At 40.0% G+C, this 15,436-nt stretch overlaps 1 protein-coding gene across 1 annotated transcript; it reads right to left on the bottom strand.

Annotated features, from left to right (window-relative positions):
• Positions 1-2,250: 2,250 nt before the first annotated feature.
• Positions 2,251-13,966, bottom strand: suox (sulfite oxidase). Its single transcript, XM_008410011.3, has 5 exons — positions 13,772-13,966; positions 10,673-10,743; positions 10,352-10,511; positions 8,722-8,991; positions 2,251-7,452 (listed from the first exon to the last, which is right to left on the bottom strand). Exons 2-5 carry the CDS (start codon positions 10,729-10,731, stop codon positions 6,247-6,249), a joined length of 1,695 nt encoding a protein of 564 aa, XP_008408233.1. The 5' UTR covers positions 10,732-10,743; positions 13,772-13,966; the 3' UTR covers positions 2,251-6,246.
• Positions 13,967-15,436: the final 1,470 nt, after the last annotated feature.

Here is a 15,436-nt window from a genome sequence, read left to right as displayed (position 1 = left end):
GTACATATTAACATGTTACAAACACAAACTTCAACGTGCCACCACCATGTGACACCCAGCTGTTCAGAACGATGTGCAGGGTTAGTTTTCCTCTGCATAATGTTTGGCTTATAGGTAAAAAAGTTCACTTTTGTTCTCGTTTAGCACTTTTGCATATTTTTGCTTTGTTTCCTAAAACGTTACACAGCTTAAGGCCAGATTTGTGGCCTGTCAACTATTGAATAACTGTGGTAGGAGTTGGAGTTATCCTCCATTTTCAGATGAAAGGTTGAACAGTTCTCCGGAAGATGGATATCGGTAAAGCATTTTGTTTTACTGGATTTTGTTTAAGGGTGTCAAGGTAAAGAGGGCTGAATACAAATGGATGCCAGTGAAATTTTGAAAACGATGTATATTTCTCATTTTACTTTATAATGTTATGCATCTGGATTTTGAGTCTTTGTCCATTTTAAAGGTACCAGCCAAAGTTTTCTCTGCAATAAATCCAAATAGCTTTAGATGTTTTCCCTAAATGGTCAAGTTTTAAGGCTGTTTTGCTATTTCATTTGTAAATCATTGTTTACTTTTCCAGATCATGAGCAAGGGTTAACTTGTTTTCTTTACAGTGTCAGCAAAACATATTTGAGCTGAGCGACAATGAAACGCGTGGAAGTGGTTTCTAGAGAGGACCCGGTGTAGGCTGGGTTTTATTTGCTGAGTTCTTCCAGCATTAACAGGAAGCCACGCTGTTATAAAAACCACATGTCCTGGTTGATGAGTTTCTAAGGACCAACAATATATCCTGCAAAAGTGCTGGATCACTTGCTACTTCCACCAAACACAATCACCGAACAGGCAGACTATCGCATAACTATCTGAGGAGAGAAAAGAGGCATACGATATTTATTCCTTTTATAATCAGCAAATATGCACTGAAAGCCACCAGACGAAGAAATTCAACAAGGAATATTAAACGGAATCAATTAAAGATGATCATCATCTTCACTATTTGTTTCAGATTTCTCCTGCAGCTCAATGCAGCGTGAATGTTTCTGTATCTATGTTTAAATCTGACAAAAATCTCTTTCTACCATAGTCTTGTTAACTAATGTCGTCTGACCGGCCTAATTCTTGTGACGTCAAATCAAAGTTACCAACCCTTTCGCCTTTAAAACACCTTTTGTATTTGGAGGTATCACTTTACCACTGTGTGGTATCTTTAAATCCCTTAGAGAAAAGGAGCTGCGGTTTATAACCAGTGGTGGAGAAAGTACTCAAAAAATTTACTTAAGTAAAAGTACAAATACACAGACAAAAATTTACTCAAGTAAAAGTAAAAGTACCACATTAACATTTTACTTAAGGAAAAGTAAAAAAGTACTGGCTTTTAAAAATACTTAAGTATTAAAAGTAAAAGTACTTGCTGAATGCATTACCTGATCAGTAATATCATTAGGTGTACTGATCGTATTTCATTTTAATACATTAGAAATGTGCCATTTTAATGAACAAGCCAGCAGCAATTAGCAAACACCTGGTGGAACAGTTCACCCACTGAGCTCATATCAGCCACTTCTCATTGCAACGCTCGTAAAAATGTTGTTAAAGGGTTAATAGAGGAGAGGTGATGACTTCCTTTCAGAAAGAAGAGTTTTTAAAGAAACAGCGGCCCAATTTCAAGGATTTAAATTAGGAAGTAAAATTTATTTTAAGTCATATTTGACGTAAACAGGATTTTTATAACAACTGAAGGTGACACAGTTACTTGATTGTGCTATAAAATGGCACTATGTGCCTGGAAAACACATAATACTGCTCCTGTAAAGGACTCCAACTCTGGTTAAACGAGAAAACCTTCGTACCCAATTTTAACAAATAATTCACTCCCACATTTGTTTCTTACAACTTCAGTGGATGAAAAACATTCACAAGTTTTAATTGACTAATAAAGTGACACACTTGTTTTATTTAGAGAACAGTCAGCGTTGCGTTTCCTGTATTTGTCATTTTCATGGTAGCAAACTGGTAATTAAAGAAAAATGCACAAAAAAAGACGTTTTTCTTGGAATGGTGACGCACACACACACAAAAAACGGTATCATTTTATATTTGATTTCCAGTTTTCTCATTTATCTAAAGTTTGAGATAGTAGATAATGACCATACGGTCCTGCATGAATACAAGAATTAATCTCTTTTGGTTATCTGCAGAACATTTCTGCTCATCCAAACATTACTTCTGTATGAGTCACACAAAGATGCATCACAGAACTTCCTGAATGTTTTCTGATTTATTACTTTCTCTGGGTCTCTACCAGTCACAGGCTCACGAGAGAACATCTGGACTGAATCACGTCCAAACCGAAAAGCAAACTCAGTCTTCACAGAGATAACACAACGGCTCTGGTCATCAGTTACCGGTCACGTAAATATACACACACGACGTGCGCTGGCTTTTCTTACATAAAAGATCAGGGGTTTTAAGAAACTTTCCTTCTTGCCTCCTGCCCAACATCAAGCACACCGAGAGGCTGTTTAGGTTTCAAGTCCAGTTTATCTCATTCCCAGATATTAAGAAACAGATTTTAACAGCAAATGGTCTCATGAAAGAATAAACAAAATCCTGACTACATTTTATTGTAAACATGTACAAGGCGTATTTTCAAGTGAACACATTTTTTAAGATTAGATGTTTGTGCACAAATGCAACAAAACAAATAAGACACTTTTTATATATATAAATAAGTGCATAAAAAGATTAGGACTGCATAGCAAAATATACTCCCATTCTAAATTGTTAAAAGAAAACATTAAGCTTATATTACTGTGAGAAATAATGAAAAACAAAATGTACCAGGTATATAAAACAAGAGTGAGAATCCAGGAGGTGCTGTGTAGTTTGGCACCCTGACAGTTTTCACACCGAGCAGCAACAAAATCAGCAGAAGGAAGTCGGAGTCAGGTTAGAAGTCCACATCATCTCCGCTATAATCAAATTCAAAATGCACAGTACGCATTTTAAAAGCACTGCTGGATATGACACATCAGCAGGTAACCATTTACAACGTATTTTTCGGACTAAGCCGCTACTTTTTTCCTAAACTTTGAACCTGCGGCTTGTAGCCCGGTGCGACTTTTCTGTGGATTTTTCTTCAGCCACCAGGGGGCGTTTTAGCAGGAAGTGAATCATTGGAAGTCAAAATTGGAAATCAAAGAAAGAGCTCGTCTTCATTTAGAACAAGCACATGCTAGCAGCAGGCACGACGGAGAAATTTCTTCAAACTCATATGATGCAGCGTTTAAGTTTAAGGTAAACAATCTTTCAGTACAGGAGGGAAATGGAGCCGCTGCACGTAAACTCGGCGTTAACAAAACTATGGTTCGGAGTTGGAGACTGAATATCTAATAATCCAGCAGATTTATTAGATATTTCCATGGAAATATGGAAGACCGAGAGCGGCGGATAACAGCTGATTATATATGTACCAGTTTATATGTTCCAATTTGTAGGTGCTCTATAGTCCGGAAAATACGGTAAATCTGATTATACAGAACAAAAACACTTCCAGAAAATTAGCTCCCTCTTGGAAATATAAGACCTGAATATCTGGCTCAACACTTCAGGCCCTGTTCAAAATATTCCTCATTGCCAAGTAAAAACAGCTTTAATTCAGTCACCTTTCTTTAAATCCATACTTGTTTCCATTAGTGCTGCATCATAAACAGTCACATCAGGGTGATGTAACACTTTTAGGAATGACATCAACACAGTGTTGGCTAAAGGCGTCCCTCCTGGTGTGTCAACAATGAATGACCTGAAATATTCCCATTAAAAACAAGAACAAGTTTATTAACTGGTTTCTTGTGTAATGTCCTTTTATACTGAAATTGAGATGAAGTACTTTATAAATTCTAAGTGCTCATTTATAACCAGTAAGTAACCTATTATGAAACATAAAATAGTTTAATTTCTTTTCTAAAACAGAAAAGTAAATTTAAAACCACTTTTTTTACGACAAAAAACGTTTTTTGTAGCCAGGCCTCTGAATCCCGCACATTGTGCAATTAAACCTCAAAACACATTGAAAACAGGCTGATTATGTGGAAAAAAGTGAGACTTGCACATCCATAGCATGGCTAACAAAGTGTGCGATGTCTGATGACAGTTACTGACAGGCATGCTGATGAATTAAAGTGCTCAAAGTAACGATACTGGATTACAACACCAACCTGAATACTGCATCATTTCAGGCACAAGCAGTCTTCTGCCCCAATCACTGCAGTGACAGAGCTTTTAAAACTTTGCCTAGGGTGTCAGTTTGTTGGGTCTCCAACTCACCGGTTCGCCTGACTTTCTACTCCTCAATGGATGCATCAAAAACATCTAAACCTATATATGAATTCAGTGAACAAATATTTGAGCTGGAGACTTTGCCATCGCTACTTTTGTCATAAACAGAAATTACCTTTAAAGCAGGGGTGCTCAAGTCCGGTCCTCGAGAGCTACCATCCTGCAACTTTTAGAAATATCCTTACTCCAACAGACCGGGATCAGCTCTAAACAGGCCTGGTAACGAGCCTTTCATTTGATCCAGGTGTGTTGGAGCAGGGAAGCATCTAAAAGTTGCAGGACGGTAGCTCTTGAGGACTGTTGAGCACCCCTGCTTTAAAGTAACAACTCCACTAAATTTGTACCTTCAAATAAACTGTAATGGCAGCAGCAACACTAAATAAATGTCCTAAAAATGTTCCCATTTCAAGAGATTTAAATATGTTAACCCAATACATGTTCAAAAATAAAGGTTCAATAACAAATGCTGAGAAAAATCATTTAATTGGAGCATAAGCACTTCTTATGCTCCAATTAAAGAGACAAATTTTGCCAATTTTGTATTGATCAGCTGATCTGTTTCTTTTTATCAATCACTCAATCAATCCTCTTTATTTAGACAATTATAAACAGACAAAAGAACAATAAAAAGTGATTCCCACAAACTGGAGAAGGACCTCACTGAGCTTTGAACAGGATTGGTCAAAGTCTGAATGATGCAGTTTGCAGTCTGTTAATCTACACATACATCTGTGCATAATGTTTCAAAGCACAGCAGCGCAGGTTGGTACATTGGCATTCACAAACATCTGACTGGCACTACTCCATCGTGGCACCCTAAGCAGCATCCTCATGCCATCATTACAAGCGACCTGAAATTTATTCATAATGCTTATCCTGTATCGCCACCACAGGTGGGCAGTGTACATTGGAGTACAGTGTGCTTTAAAAAGTGCAATTTTGACAGATTAGCACATGGAGAACTTCCGAGGAAGAATATTAGCTTGTACATATCGAGTACAACGCTGCCTGTAAATGTCTCCGTCATCAGACAGGTCAGCCGAGATGTAATGTCCCAAATATCTGACCTCATCAGTGACCTGGAGGATGCTGCCAGACAGGGTGAAGTCAGGAAAAGATAATTTAGTGTCTTCTTTGCTCTCATTTAGTCACTAAATGCCTCAAAACCAAGATCTCTCACTATTTTTTATGGTCCAACCAATAGCTCTTTGGCCCCTGTATAACAGCCCTAACAAATTAAGAAATGAGCTATTATGTTACACAAAGGCTTTAAGAAATTCCAGTTTTCAGAGAAAATCCCAAACAAATTTATACACAAGTGTTTCTTTGTCCTTGCTCAGTTAGTTTATGTTATGATGTAAATTATATGCTGTGTTTATCTAAAAAAGTCCTTTTTTATTTAGATGTAAGGATTTGTATTTTCTCCCACTCGTTGATCACGATAGAATCAGTACCATCACTTGTTAAAAAAAAATAAAGACATTCAGTAGTCTCTAACTTACCCTCGTTGATAAACGACATGTAGGTTTATACAATATCCTTTTTAAAAAATATACATCTATAAAGAGCATAACTACTGCTATCAAATAAACTGCAGAAATATTTTATTTTCTTGGTTACAGTCTTGGTGTTAAAAAAAAAGTCTAAATCTGCAGGTTAGACGTCAGAGACCCAGATATCAGTATTGATCAGGAAAAGCCTGATCGGTGCAACTCTAATCCCTACATCAACCTGAACTTCCTGTGTGGAACTGCAGATACTGTTGAGATGTTTGACTTTATTCATATGAAAAATACTTTCATCTTTCAAATCTCCAAGCAACAAGATCACATAAATACTTTGTAAACTTTAGACAGCCTGACACAAACCAAAGCTCCCTCCCTGATGATGAGCTTTGGGCCAGGCCTCCCTCTAATCCTAGGTGACCTTGACCTTCACTCTGTGCCAGGCGTTGTTCAGCAGGCCTCTCAGGTTCCAGATGGGCGGGATTGTGTCCGGCTGCACGTTGTAGCCGTTATCCACCGCCTTGCAGATAATCTCCAGCTCGTCAGCGTCAGGAGGAAGAGGAGCCGTCAGCTCCCACAGCTTCCAGGCCCAGGATCGACCCGGAGGAGGCGAAGGCTCATCCGGTTGACCTTTGTCCCCGCTCCTCAGCTGAGCCACCTGCCACGTCTTCCCTCCATCCAGAGAGACGTCGACCCGCACCACCTCTCTGCCGCCGCCACTCCATGCGTAGCCCTTGACGGTCAGCGTTTCGTCGCTGTGGTCGATCTGGGCTCCGTCTGCTGGGACGGTGATGGCGGACTGGACGGGCAGCTCCTGGATGGCTGGAGAGGACGTGTGGTCGACCTTGCTCCAGTCCGTCCCCGGGGAGAAGACTTTGTAGTCGTGCTGCTGCCAGTGGCTGCTGCTCTCCTCTGCGCTGACCACAATCCGCCCCAGCCACTTCACGTTGCGCGCTCCCACAACGCCCGGAACCACGACCCGCACAGGGAAGCCGTGATCCGCAGGGATATCCTCGCCGTTCATTTCATACGCCAGCAGCACGTCGCCGTCCTCATTCATGGCCTTGTTGATGGGGATCGAGGTTCCATATGCTGACCCCGTCACATCTTTATCCAGTCCTTCAAAGTGAACGTGGCGGGCCCATTTGGCCACGTCTGGGCCAAACCCAGCAGCCAGTAGCACGTCTCTGAGCCGCGCTCCGCTCCATTTGGCGTTCCCAATAGCAGAAATGCCCCAGTTCAATCCTTTCACCTCCTTTACCTGGTTCATGTCACTGCGGCGGTTCCCGGCACACTGCAGCGTAGCCGTGACTGTGTGTTTGGGGAACCGGGTCTTCAAGTCCTTTAATGACAGAGTCAGCGCTCCTCTGGGCAGGCCCTCCACCTGGAGGCGATATGAAGCCGGGTCCACCTGAGGAACGGGCAGGTGGTTCCGCTTGAAGAACAACACATGGGGAGTGATGTAGCTCTCCGTCAGGATCTCAGGAGGAGGCTCGGCATTGAACGGCTTCTTGCTGTTGATCCGGAGCACCGGGTGGCGCTCGGGGTCCGAAGAGTAGGGGTCCGACTCTTTGGCTTCGCCCTGCTTCTTCAGGTCCTCTGCACTCAGCTCGCCAACCTTTGAATTAACAAAAAGGCTACATTAAAGTTGCAGTTCGTAACTTTAATAAAATACGATTTTTACATATTGGTTCAAACTGTCTCCACGTTGTGACAGATCATTCTCCTCCAGCTCCTCCCTGAGCTGCTACTGCCGTCTGAAGAAATGCACAGCTCCCGACCAAAAACAACCAATCAGAGCCAGGAGGAGGGTCTTAGTGCTGTCAATCAACCTGACATAGAAACAATTTACAGATGCAAAACAAAACATTTATCCGCCGTCATCAGTGGCCAAGCTAACTAGCCTGAGTATTCACAGCATGCTATGCTAGCTGCAGAGCAAAAGGAAGAGAAGGACGTGAGCATGAGCAGCAGCACATGGAGGGAGATTGATAGCGCTAAGACCCTCCTCCTCGCTCTGATTGGTTGTTTCTACATAGCACTGGGAGGAGCAGGCAAAGTCAAATTTATTTCAAGTTATTATACAACATTACTTGAAAATATACACTTTAATGGAGTCTGCAGTTTTCTGCGCTTTCATTTTTCATTCAAATATATATTTTTTACTACATAAACAGTTCTGAAGTCATTTCTGACAAATGTAAAATTAGTCATTGTTGGGTTTGGCTTACAGTACTGGGCAGATGTTTTCATACACTCAGCATGGCTGTGGGTGTCATTTTTGGCATGTTACTTAATGAATTGAATAATTTTGTCCTTTTTTAGGCACAATTAACTTTTTAAAGATGAGTAGGAACAAAAGTCTGAATTTTTTTTAAGGTTTTATTGGCCCTAGTGGCCTTTATTTGATAGCTAATTGACAGGAAAGTTGGTAATGAGAGAATGGGAAAGACATGCAGCAAAGGTTGCCAGGCTGGGAATCGAACCTGCGACAGCCGCATTGAGGACTAAGGCCTCCATACATGCGTTGCTTAACCCCTGCAGCACCACAAGTCTGAATTTATTATGAATTCCCTTTCATTCACAAACTTTCAGCAAATTGATCATATTAACTGACCTAAAACAAGCTTTGTCTGATTTAATGTCAGATAGTGAGAAAGAAGGTTGAGACTTTTCAGACAGGTTCTGTAAATATCTGGTCTAAAATGTATTTACTTAAACCTGAATATATAATTTTTTCTATATAGATTGACAAAATTATCCTTTTTAAAATTGACGATTCTGTTGCATAATCACTGCACCTGCATGGTTTTAAAGTAAAATCAAGTTTCAAATAATCCACAGCATTTTAAATTTTGATAAGAAAACCAACACCGATGTGTCTAACCTTGTATTTTGAGAGGATCTCCAACACATATTCCTGGTCATGAACAGCATACAGGGCCCAGAAAGGTTCCAGGGCACCACCTGCTGCTAGCAAGATTTTATTCCCACCAGGGTGCATCGGCACAAACTCGGTGACGTCATAGACGCCTCCCTTGTACGTGACCCACACGCCGTCTTCCAGAGAGCGGTGCTTTGTGACTTCATCGTGGCTGAAGACAGGAAGAGAGGAGCTCCTCTCTGTGGGGGGCAAGCCAGCGTCCGCTTGCTCAACCTGAACAGAGACAGAGTCGTTCTTTAAAAAACAAAAGCTCAGAAATGTCATCTTGGACTTGACGAGATGCTCATTTCAATACATAGTGATGCACACTGGTAATGTCCAACATTTAAATCTATACTGAAACATATTTCATGTTTAAACTTACTTGCAAGCTAAATTTACTTTTAACTTTACGTTAAGACCATTTTCAGTAAATGGTTCATAGTAAAACATATGGCTGAAAAAATTTATCACAAGGACATTAGTTTTGTTTTAATTATCTGAAATAGTCAAACTTATCCAGTTGCCCCTCGAGCTGTTGTACATTTTTTCTCCTTTCACTCCACACCGTCGTTTTATTTTTAAGCAGTTATGAGGCACAGTGGCAAAACCTTTAACTGCTGCTGTGACAATTACTCAACAGCTTGTTGCTAGGCAACCACAAGTTACTCAACAGCTTGTTGCTAGGTAACCAAAGAGTGAGTGAGTTAGTTGAAGCCACTCATTTTGCTTAGCTAACCATGAGAAGAGTTGGATTGAAGTTCAGTGAAATTAAAAAAAATTATTTGATGTATTATCTATTGATATTGATCACTTGTCTGTTCTTATAGATTGTTATTAATTTATTGCCCAGGCATAGTAAAACATAATCCTGTGTGTTAATTTGAGTCAATCACAACTATGGCCCATGTTGGGGATTTTTGTGTTATCGTTTTTTACCAAGTATCTGTGTTCCTGAGAACTGATCGTTCAATCCACCCTTGGGAGACATCGCTCTCAAGGGAAAGGGCTTGATGACCTGTGTGTAAATGGAGCTTGCCATCCGTCTTTGCCGTTTATCTTTTCACACTCTTGTTTTCCAAATTAAAAGGTCTGCTCTAGCAGAGAGAGGGCAGAACGCTCTGTGAACGGCTTGGAGGAGCAGTTTGCTGAGTCTTCTTTTGCAAAAGTTCGGCCATAAAATTCATATACGTCGTCTGTTGTTCTTTTATGTAGGTTTGGAAATTACCCATCAGCTCCAAATCTTGTCAGAAAAACACAGAAGGTGTAAAAATAAATGTAGAAGGAAAACATGTCAACTACAAACGCATGCCGGCATCCATGACTTCAGTCAGGGCAAAACTTTTAAATGTGTATTAAAACAACAGATCCAGACAGATGGTTGCTCTAAATTGTATTTAAATGCGAGTGTTGCTTATCCTGTGTGTCTGTTGCCTGGAAAGGGACAGGCAATGGACAGATGAAAGACAAATTAGAAATGATTAATGACCTCTAATGGCAGGAAAGCTTGGGGAAAAAAAAAAAAAAACTGAATGCAAAAACTGGTACCAACCACAAAACAAATTGTTTTGTTAAACTACAATGCATTCCTGACCTCTTGGTGGAGTAGACCGTAGGTCAGTACAGCCCCGGTACCAGTCAGCACCCCAGCAACAATACGTTTCCAGTTGGCACGGTGGTGTGATCTCTGATCCTCCGTGCTGCTGCTACAGAGACGAATTGCAGGAGATGCAAAACAAGGAGCCGCCTGAGGCCTAAGAAAAAACAACAAAAATACGATGCATCTCAATACGGATTGAACTAGCCTCTCCTATAACTTATACTTGATTTAAAAGGATTGATGTGTAAAGCCACATTTTACAAAGCTGAGATAAAATGTTATAAAACAGCTGACCATCAGGTTGCTGCTGCATACCTTTGAATGCCGATGGCGCTAAGTCGAGTCAGGCTCCGGCAGCGCCTGAGAAGCAGCATTGCATTGATGTCCTGGGAAAACATTCAGTTAATTAAGTTCAGGGAAAAAGATACACACTCACATAATATCCTTTGTTTTAGAGAATTATACATAATCTCTGCTCAGCTCAAAACAACCTCATTTAAAAGTTTCACACAAAATTAACTTCACTGGGGAGAAGAACTGTCCACAACACAGAGAAGCTTAAAGATGAATGAGTTTTCTCGTGATGCAATAGTCAACCAAGCAGGAGCAAAAAAAAAAAAAATTAAAGCATAGTGTTTGACTTTAAACCTTTACACTTGTGTGCACAACGTTCGGTTTTCAAATATGAGCGTCAACCAGCATTTAAATTCTGACTAAGGCTTTGCTCAGGAACACTTTATTCACCTTTTCAGCAAAAATGTGCTTTTATTAACAATCAAACTGAACCTTTAAACCTTTACCTCCTACTAAACTGACCAATCAGCTGTTACCTTAACCAGCTAGACGAGCCAATCAGCTGAGTGGGAGTGAGCAGCAGAGGAAGCGTTATGCCTTATGCACATCATTTACAGTAAACAAAACGAGATTACACAAACTAGCAACTCTAATATAATTTGTACTTTAATTTAAGTACAAATTATTATTCACTTAGGATAAAAAAAAAAAATCTGTGGCTGACAGGAGGAATAAACCCGTTTTTCTGCTTTTCTCTGGAACTGGAAGCACAAACTTTGTGAAAACCAGCAGCTGCAGGTTCATAACCTCTGCAGTTATGAACCTGCAGAGGTTATGAACCTGCAGAGGTTCATAACTGCTTTATGAACCTCGGCAGGTTCATAAAGCAGTTAAAAAAGGAGCTCAGCTTTATCAGTCAATCGTCTTATCACTGTCTGCAAGGCCTATTAAGATTAGACAGGGTTATCTTGAAGCAGTTTTCACTGAGATAACGCATCAGTCTACAACTTTATACCTGGAAAACCATATTCGTTTTACAACAAGCATGATAATGTGCAGCTACGTGCCATTACCCATATTGTGAACCTCAGAATGGCTACAAGGTGAAGGCTGAACACTGACTGATCCAGTTCATCTACATGCCTGTTAATGCCCTGTGAACATTCAGAACTATAATGATCCATCCATCCATCCATTAAAATTACTCAACAATAATAGGATTTTGTTGCAATCCTTTCGTTGAAGGATTGCAACGAAATCCTTCAGTTTCGTTACAACAACATGTGCAGATGATCTCTTAAGTGGTGCAGATTGTTTGGAAAGTCTTTAATGACATATCAACTTGTTTATTAAAAAAAAAAAATATTTGTTTAACAGCATGCACTCATAAGAAGGAAGATTATAGATTTACAAAGTCAGAAAAGTCTTTTTCAGCAATTTTTAAATACAGCTGGACAATAAATCAATAAATATATATTGCGATAAACACACTATGAATATCAATAGAAAATACATCTGACACAACTTTCCCTAATTTCACTGAACTCCAATCCAGAACTGCACAGCATTCTGGGGGATGTAGGCAGAGGGAAAACTTTAGCTGCTCAACCCCTCATGGTAAGCTAAGCTAGGTGGGTGGGTAGCATCCATCCATCCATCCACCCACCCTTTGGTTAACTAGCAACAAGCTGTTGAGTAACTTGTGGTTACCTACCAACAAGTTGTTGAGTAACTTGCACAGCAGCAGTTTCAGGTTTTGCCACTTTGTCTCATAAGTCTTTCAAAATAAGAAGAACGCTGGTAAGCGAAAGGTGAAACTGAGTACAACAGCTCGAGGGAAAATGGAGGCTAAAACAGGTAAGGTCATGCCAAAGTCAAATATTCAAAATAAAAAACTAATCAATTATCGATATCGACACCCTTATATTGTGCTGCTTTTCTCAGCCATATCGTCCTGCCCCATTTCTAAATATCTATGACACCACAGAGACTGGTTCTGACAAAAAAAGGTAGCTCTGTCACAACAAAGATGATCAACACTTTTGGGCTCTCATGGAAAAACCAAATGCTTTCAAGACAAGTCAAATATTGATGTATTTGACAAGAAAAATGAGACTTTCAAAGCAAAGAACACTACTTACTATGGTAGTGGTTACATAAAGCAACCTTAACCTCAACCTTGCTGGGAATTCAATTAACTCTTCAAATTCCGCAGAGAAGAGTGATCAAACATCCAGCCACAAGCTACTAAAAAAATGTGTTGTTCCTCTGTAACTTCCGACGAGACATTTAATGGGCTGAGTGGAGGAGATGCTTGCCTGATCCTGCTAGACAGCTTGTTCCGCTACTGACTCTTGTTGGTGTGATTTTTTTTTTTTAATGATTAAAGTTAGCAGTGGGGTTGAGGTCAGAACTGCAAGAAAGCAATGCCATCATCTTTACTACCCTGTTCTGGAGGTCTGAGATAAATCCTCCTCTGTGGGAGGTGTTGGGATGTAAAGGAGATTTCCGCTGGTTACAATCATATCTAGACATCTCTATGGGCTGAGAATGCCTCCAGTGATGAAAAGCCTCGGCTTTGTCCATGTCTAGTCACCCCACATCATCATACTGCCTCTACCAAAAGCTATTTGACATTGACGGAGAGGATGTCAGACATTATTCTCCCGTTTATGAATAAGAACCATTGTTAAAAATACAAATGTATTCATTTTTTCTGCCAAATAAATATATCAATAATTTTAATCTGCGGTGTTTCAATGGTTTTTTTTGTTAATTTGTGTATCTCGAGCAGAACATTATTGAATACATCACAGCAACACAATCATAGCAACAAGCCTCAGCTGTGAGTACACTGATAAATTTGAGCATTATTTTAAATACAAACCGCCAGAAAACCAAATAAATATCAATACAATTATGAATTGTCTGCAAGATGAATTTTTGCTCATCAAAAATGTAAACCAGGCGTTTCCGCTGATGTTTGGAGATGAAGTGTAAGCTTTCGGTCCCATCTTCACTGATGTAGCTAACTAAGCTAACGTTAAAACTAGCCACTTCATCCTTTGTGTTGACCTAACGGCAAACTCCAGTTTCCTCCACCCACAGCGGGACACTCACTGCTCAGTAGTCAGCCTGTCGTCTGCTTCTTCACAGACGTTTTTCCACGAAACTCCACCGAAGTGACCCCTGCTTCTCAGACTGAGCGTTTCATAAACTGAGCGGAGCACGAGGCGCGTTAAATACCGGTACAGCTGATCTCAGAACAGCCATGGCGCGCGGCGACGTAGCACAGACTACGACGCAGCGTCAGATCACCGGTACAACTGAACCCAGATCAGCTGTAACGCGGTGCCTTATAAAATACAAGTAGCATGAATGAGGTGGAGCGTTTTTGGCACAGCTGATCTCAGAGCGGTTCTCCTTAAGCAGACTCTTATGCTTTACATAAAACAAAACATTTTAATTCTGTTTTATTCCCAAGAACAAGTATGTTTGACTTTGTGATGATACAAAGTCAAACTGAGAAAGTATGGCACTTTTTTAGCGCTTATTATTTGTGTAGAGCGAACTTATTCTGGCTATATTTAAATAAAGTGACATTAATATAAAAGGTTAGAATAGATCATAAAATACATATTTGTTTATCCTATATTCAGCCATGGACCGACACATATGAGTAGATCCCTGGAAAGGAAAGGAATACTTTCTTCCTGAAGGACCTGAGACACAGGTTAAACATGTACCACAACATATCATTTAACCTCTTTACCTAGACAAGAGGTTTTCTAGATAAAACCTAAACCTCTATAGGATCTTAGACATTATTCTGCTGTTCAACTCACAAATGTAAATTTTTGTTACAGAGAAAGCACATTTTTCTAAGAAAAAGTAGATGAAAAACCTCTATGAACTTTTAACTGCAACCTGCAATCCAGGTGAAAAACTATGCATTTAATTGGGCTTGCACGCCACAAATTTGGTCTTTATGCAAATTGACAAGAAAGAAACCATACCTGACAGAAATCCAAATTGTGTTTTCAATTTTCCAAATCACCGGAGACACAGAAAAACTGAGTGAGAAAAGGTGCATCCAAAATGTAACCTTTTTGTTTACAATCATACAACTTGTGTGGAGTAAAACCTACAATGAACACACCATCCACATAGTGAATTGTGGAAACAGCATGCTGGGAGAAGGTTGTTTTTTCTTTTAACAAGGACAAGAAACCTGGTCAGGATTGACGGGAAGATTGATGGAGATAAATTCAGAGTTAGAAAACCTGTCAGAGGTTGCAAAAGACTTGAGACTGTGGTGGAAGTTCACCTTCCAGGTAATTCCAGGAACAAAGAAGCTACAGGACATTATCACTTGTCAGTCCTGAAGTAGAAAAACAACCTTAAGCATAAAGTTAGAGTTCTGTGAAGGTTCATACGGAGGCAGCAACTTAACTGCAGCCTTCAGTCTGACTGACAATAATCTGAGCATATTCCAATGCCAGAATGGCCCAGTCAAAGCACAGACCTACATCCAGTTGAGAATATATGGCAAGACTTGAACACTTTTGTTCACAGACACTATTTGCTGTCTGGCTGAGCTTCAGCTACTTTGCAAAAAAAAAAAAAAAAAAACTGCCAACAATTCAGTCAAAGCTGATAGAAACTAACACCTGTTGCTATAGCAATGAAGAAGTTGTTTCAAACAACCGCAGGTCATATTCTTCAGATTTCTAAACTAAAAATGTGAAAACCACATATTATTTTCCTTTTGTCACATAAAATCAC

Source organism: Poecilia reticulata, chromosome 5, assembly GCF_904066995.2.
Source record: "Poecilia reticulata chromosome 5, P_reticulata-male-v2, whole genome shotgun sequence".
Lineage (NCBI taxonomy): Eukaryota > Metazoa > Chordata > Actinopteri > Cyprinodontiformes > Poeciliidae > Poecilia > Poecilia reticulata.
The sequence above is the reverse complement of the archived record's forward strand: the minus strand, read 5'-3'. Positions and strand labels throughout refer to the sequence as shown.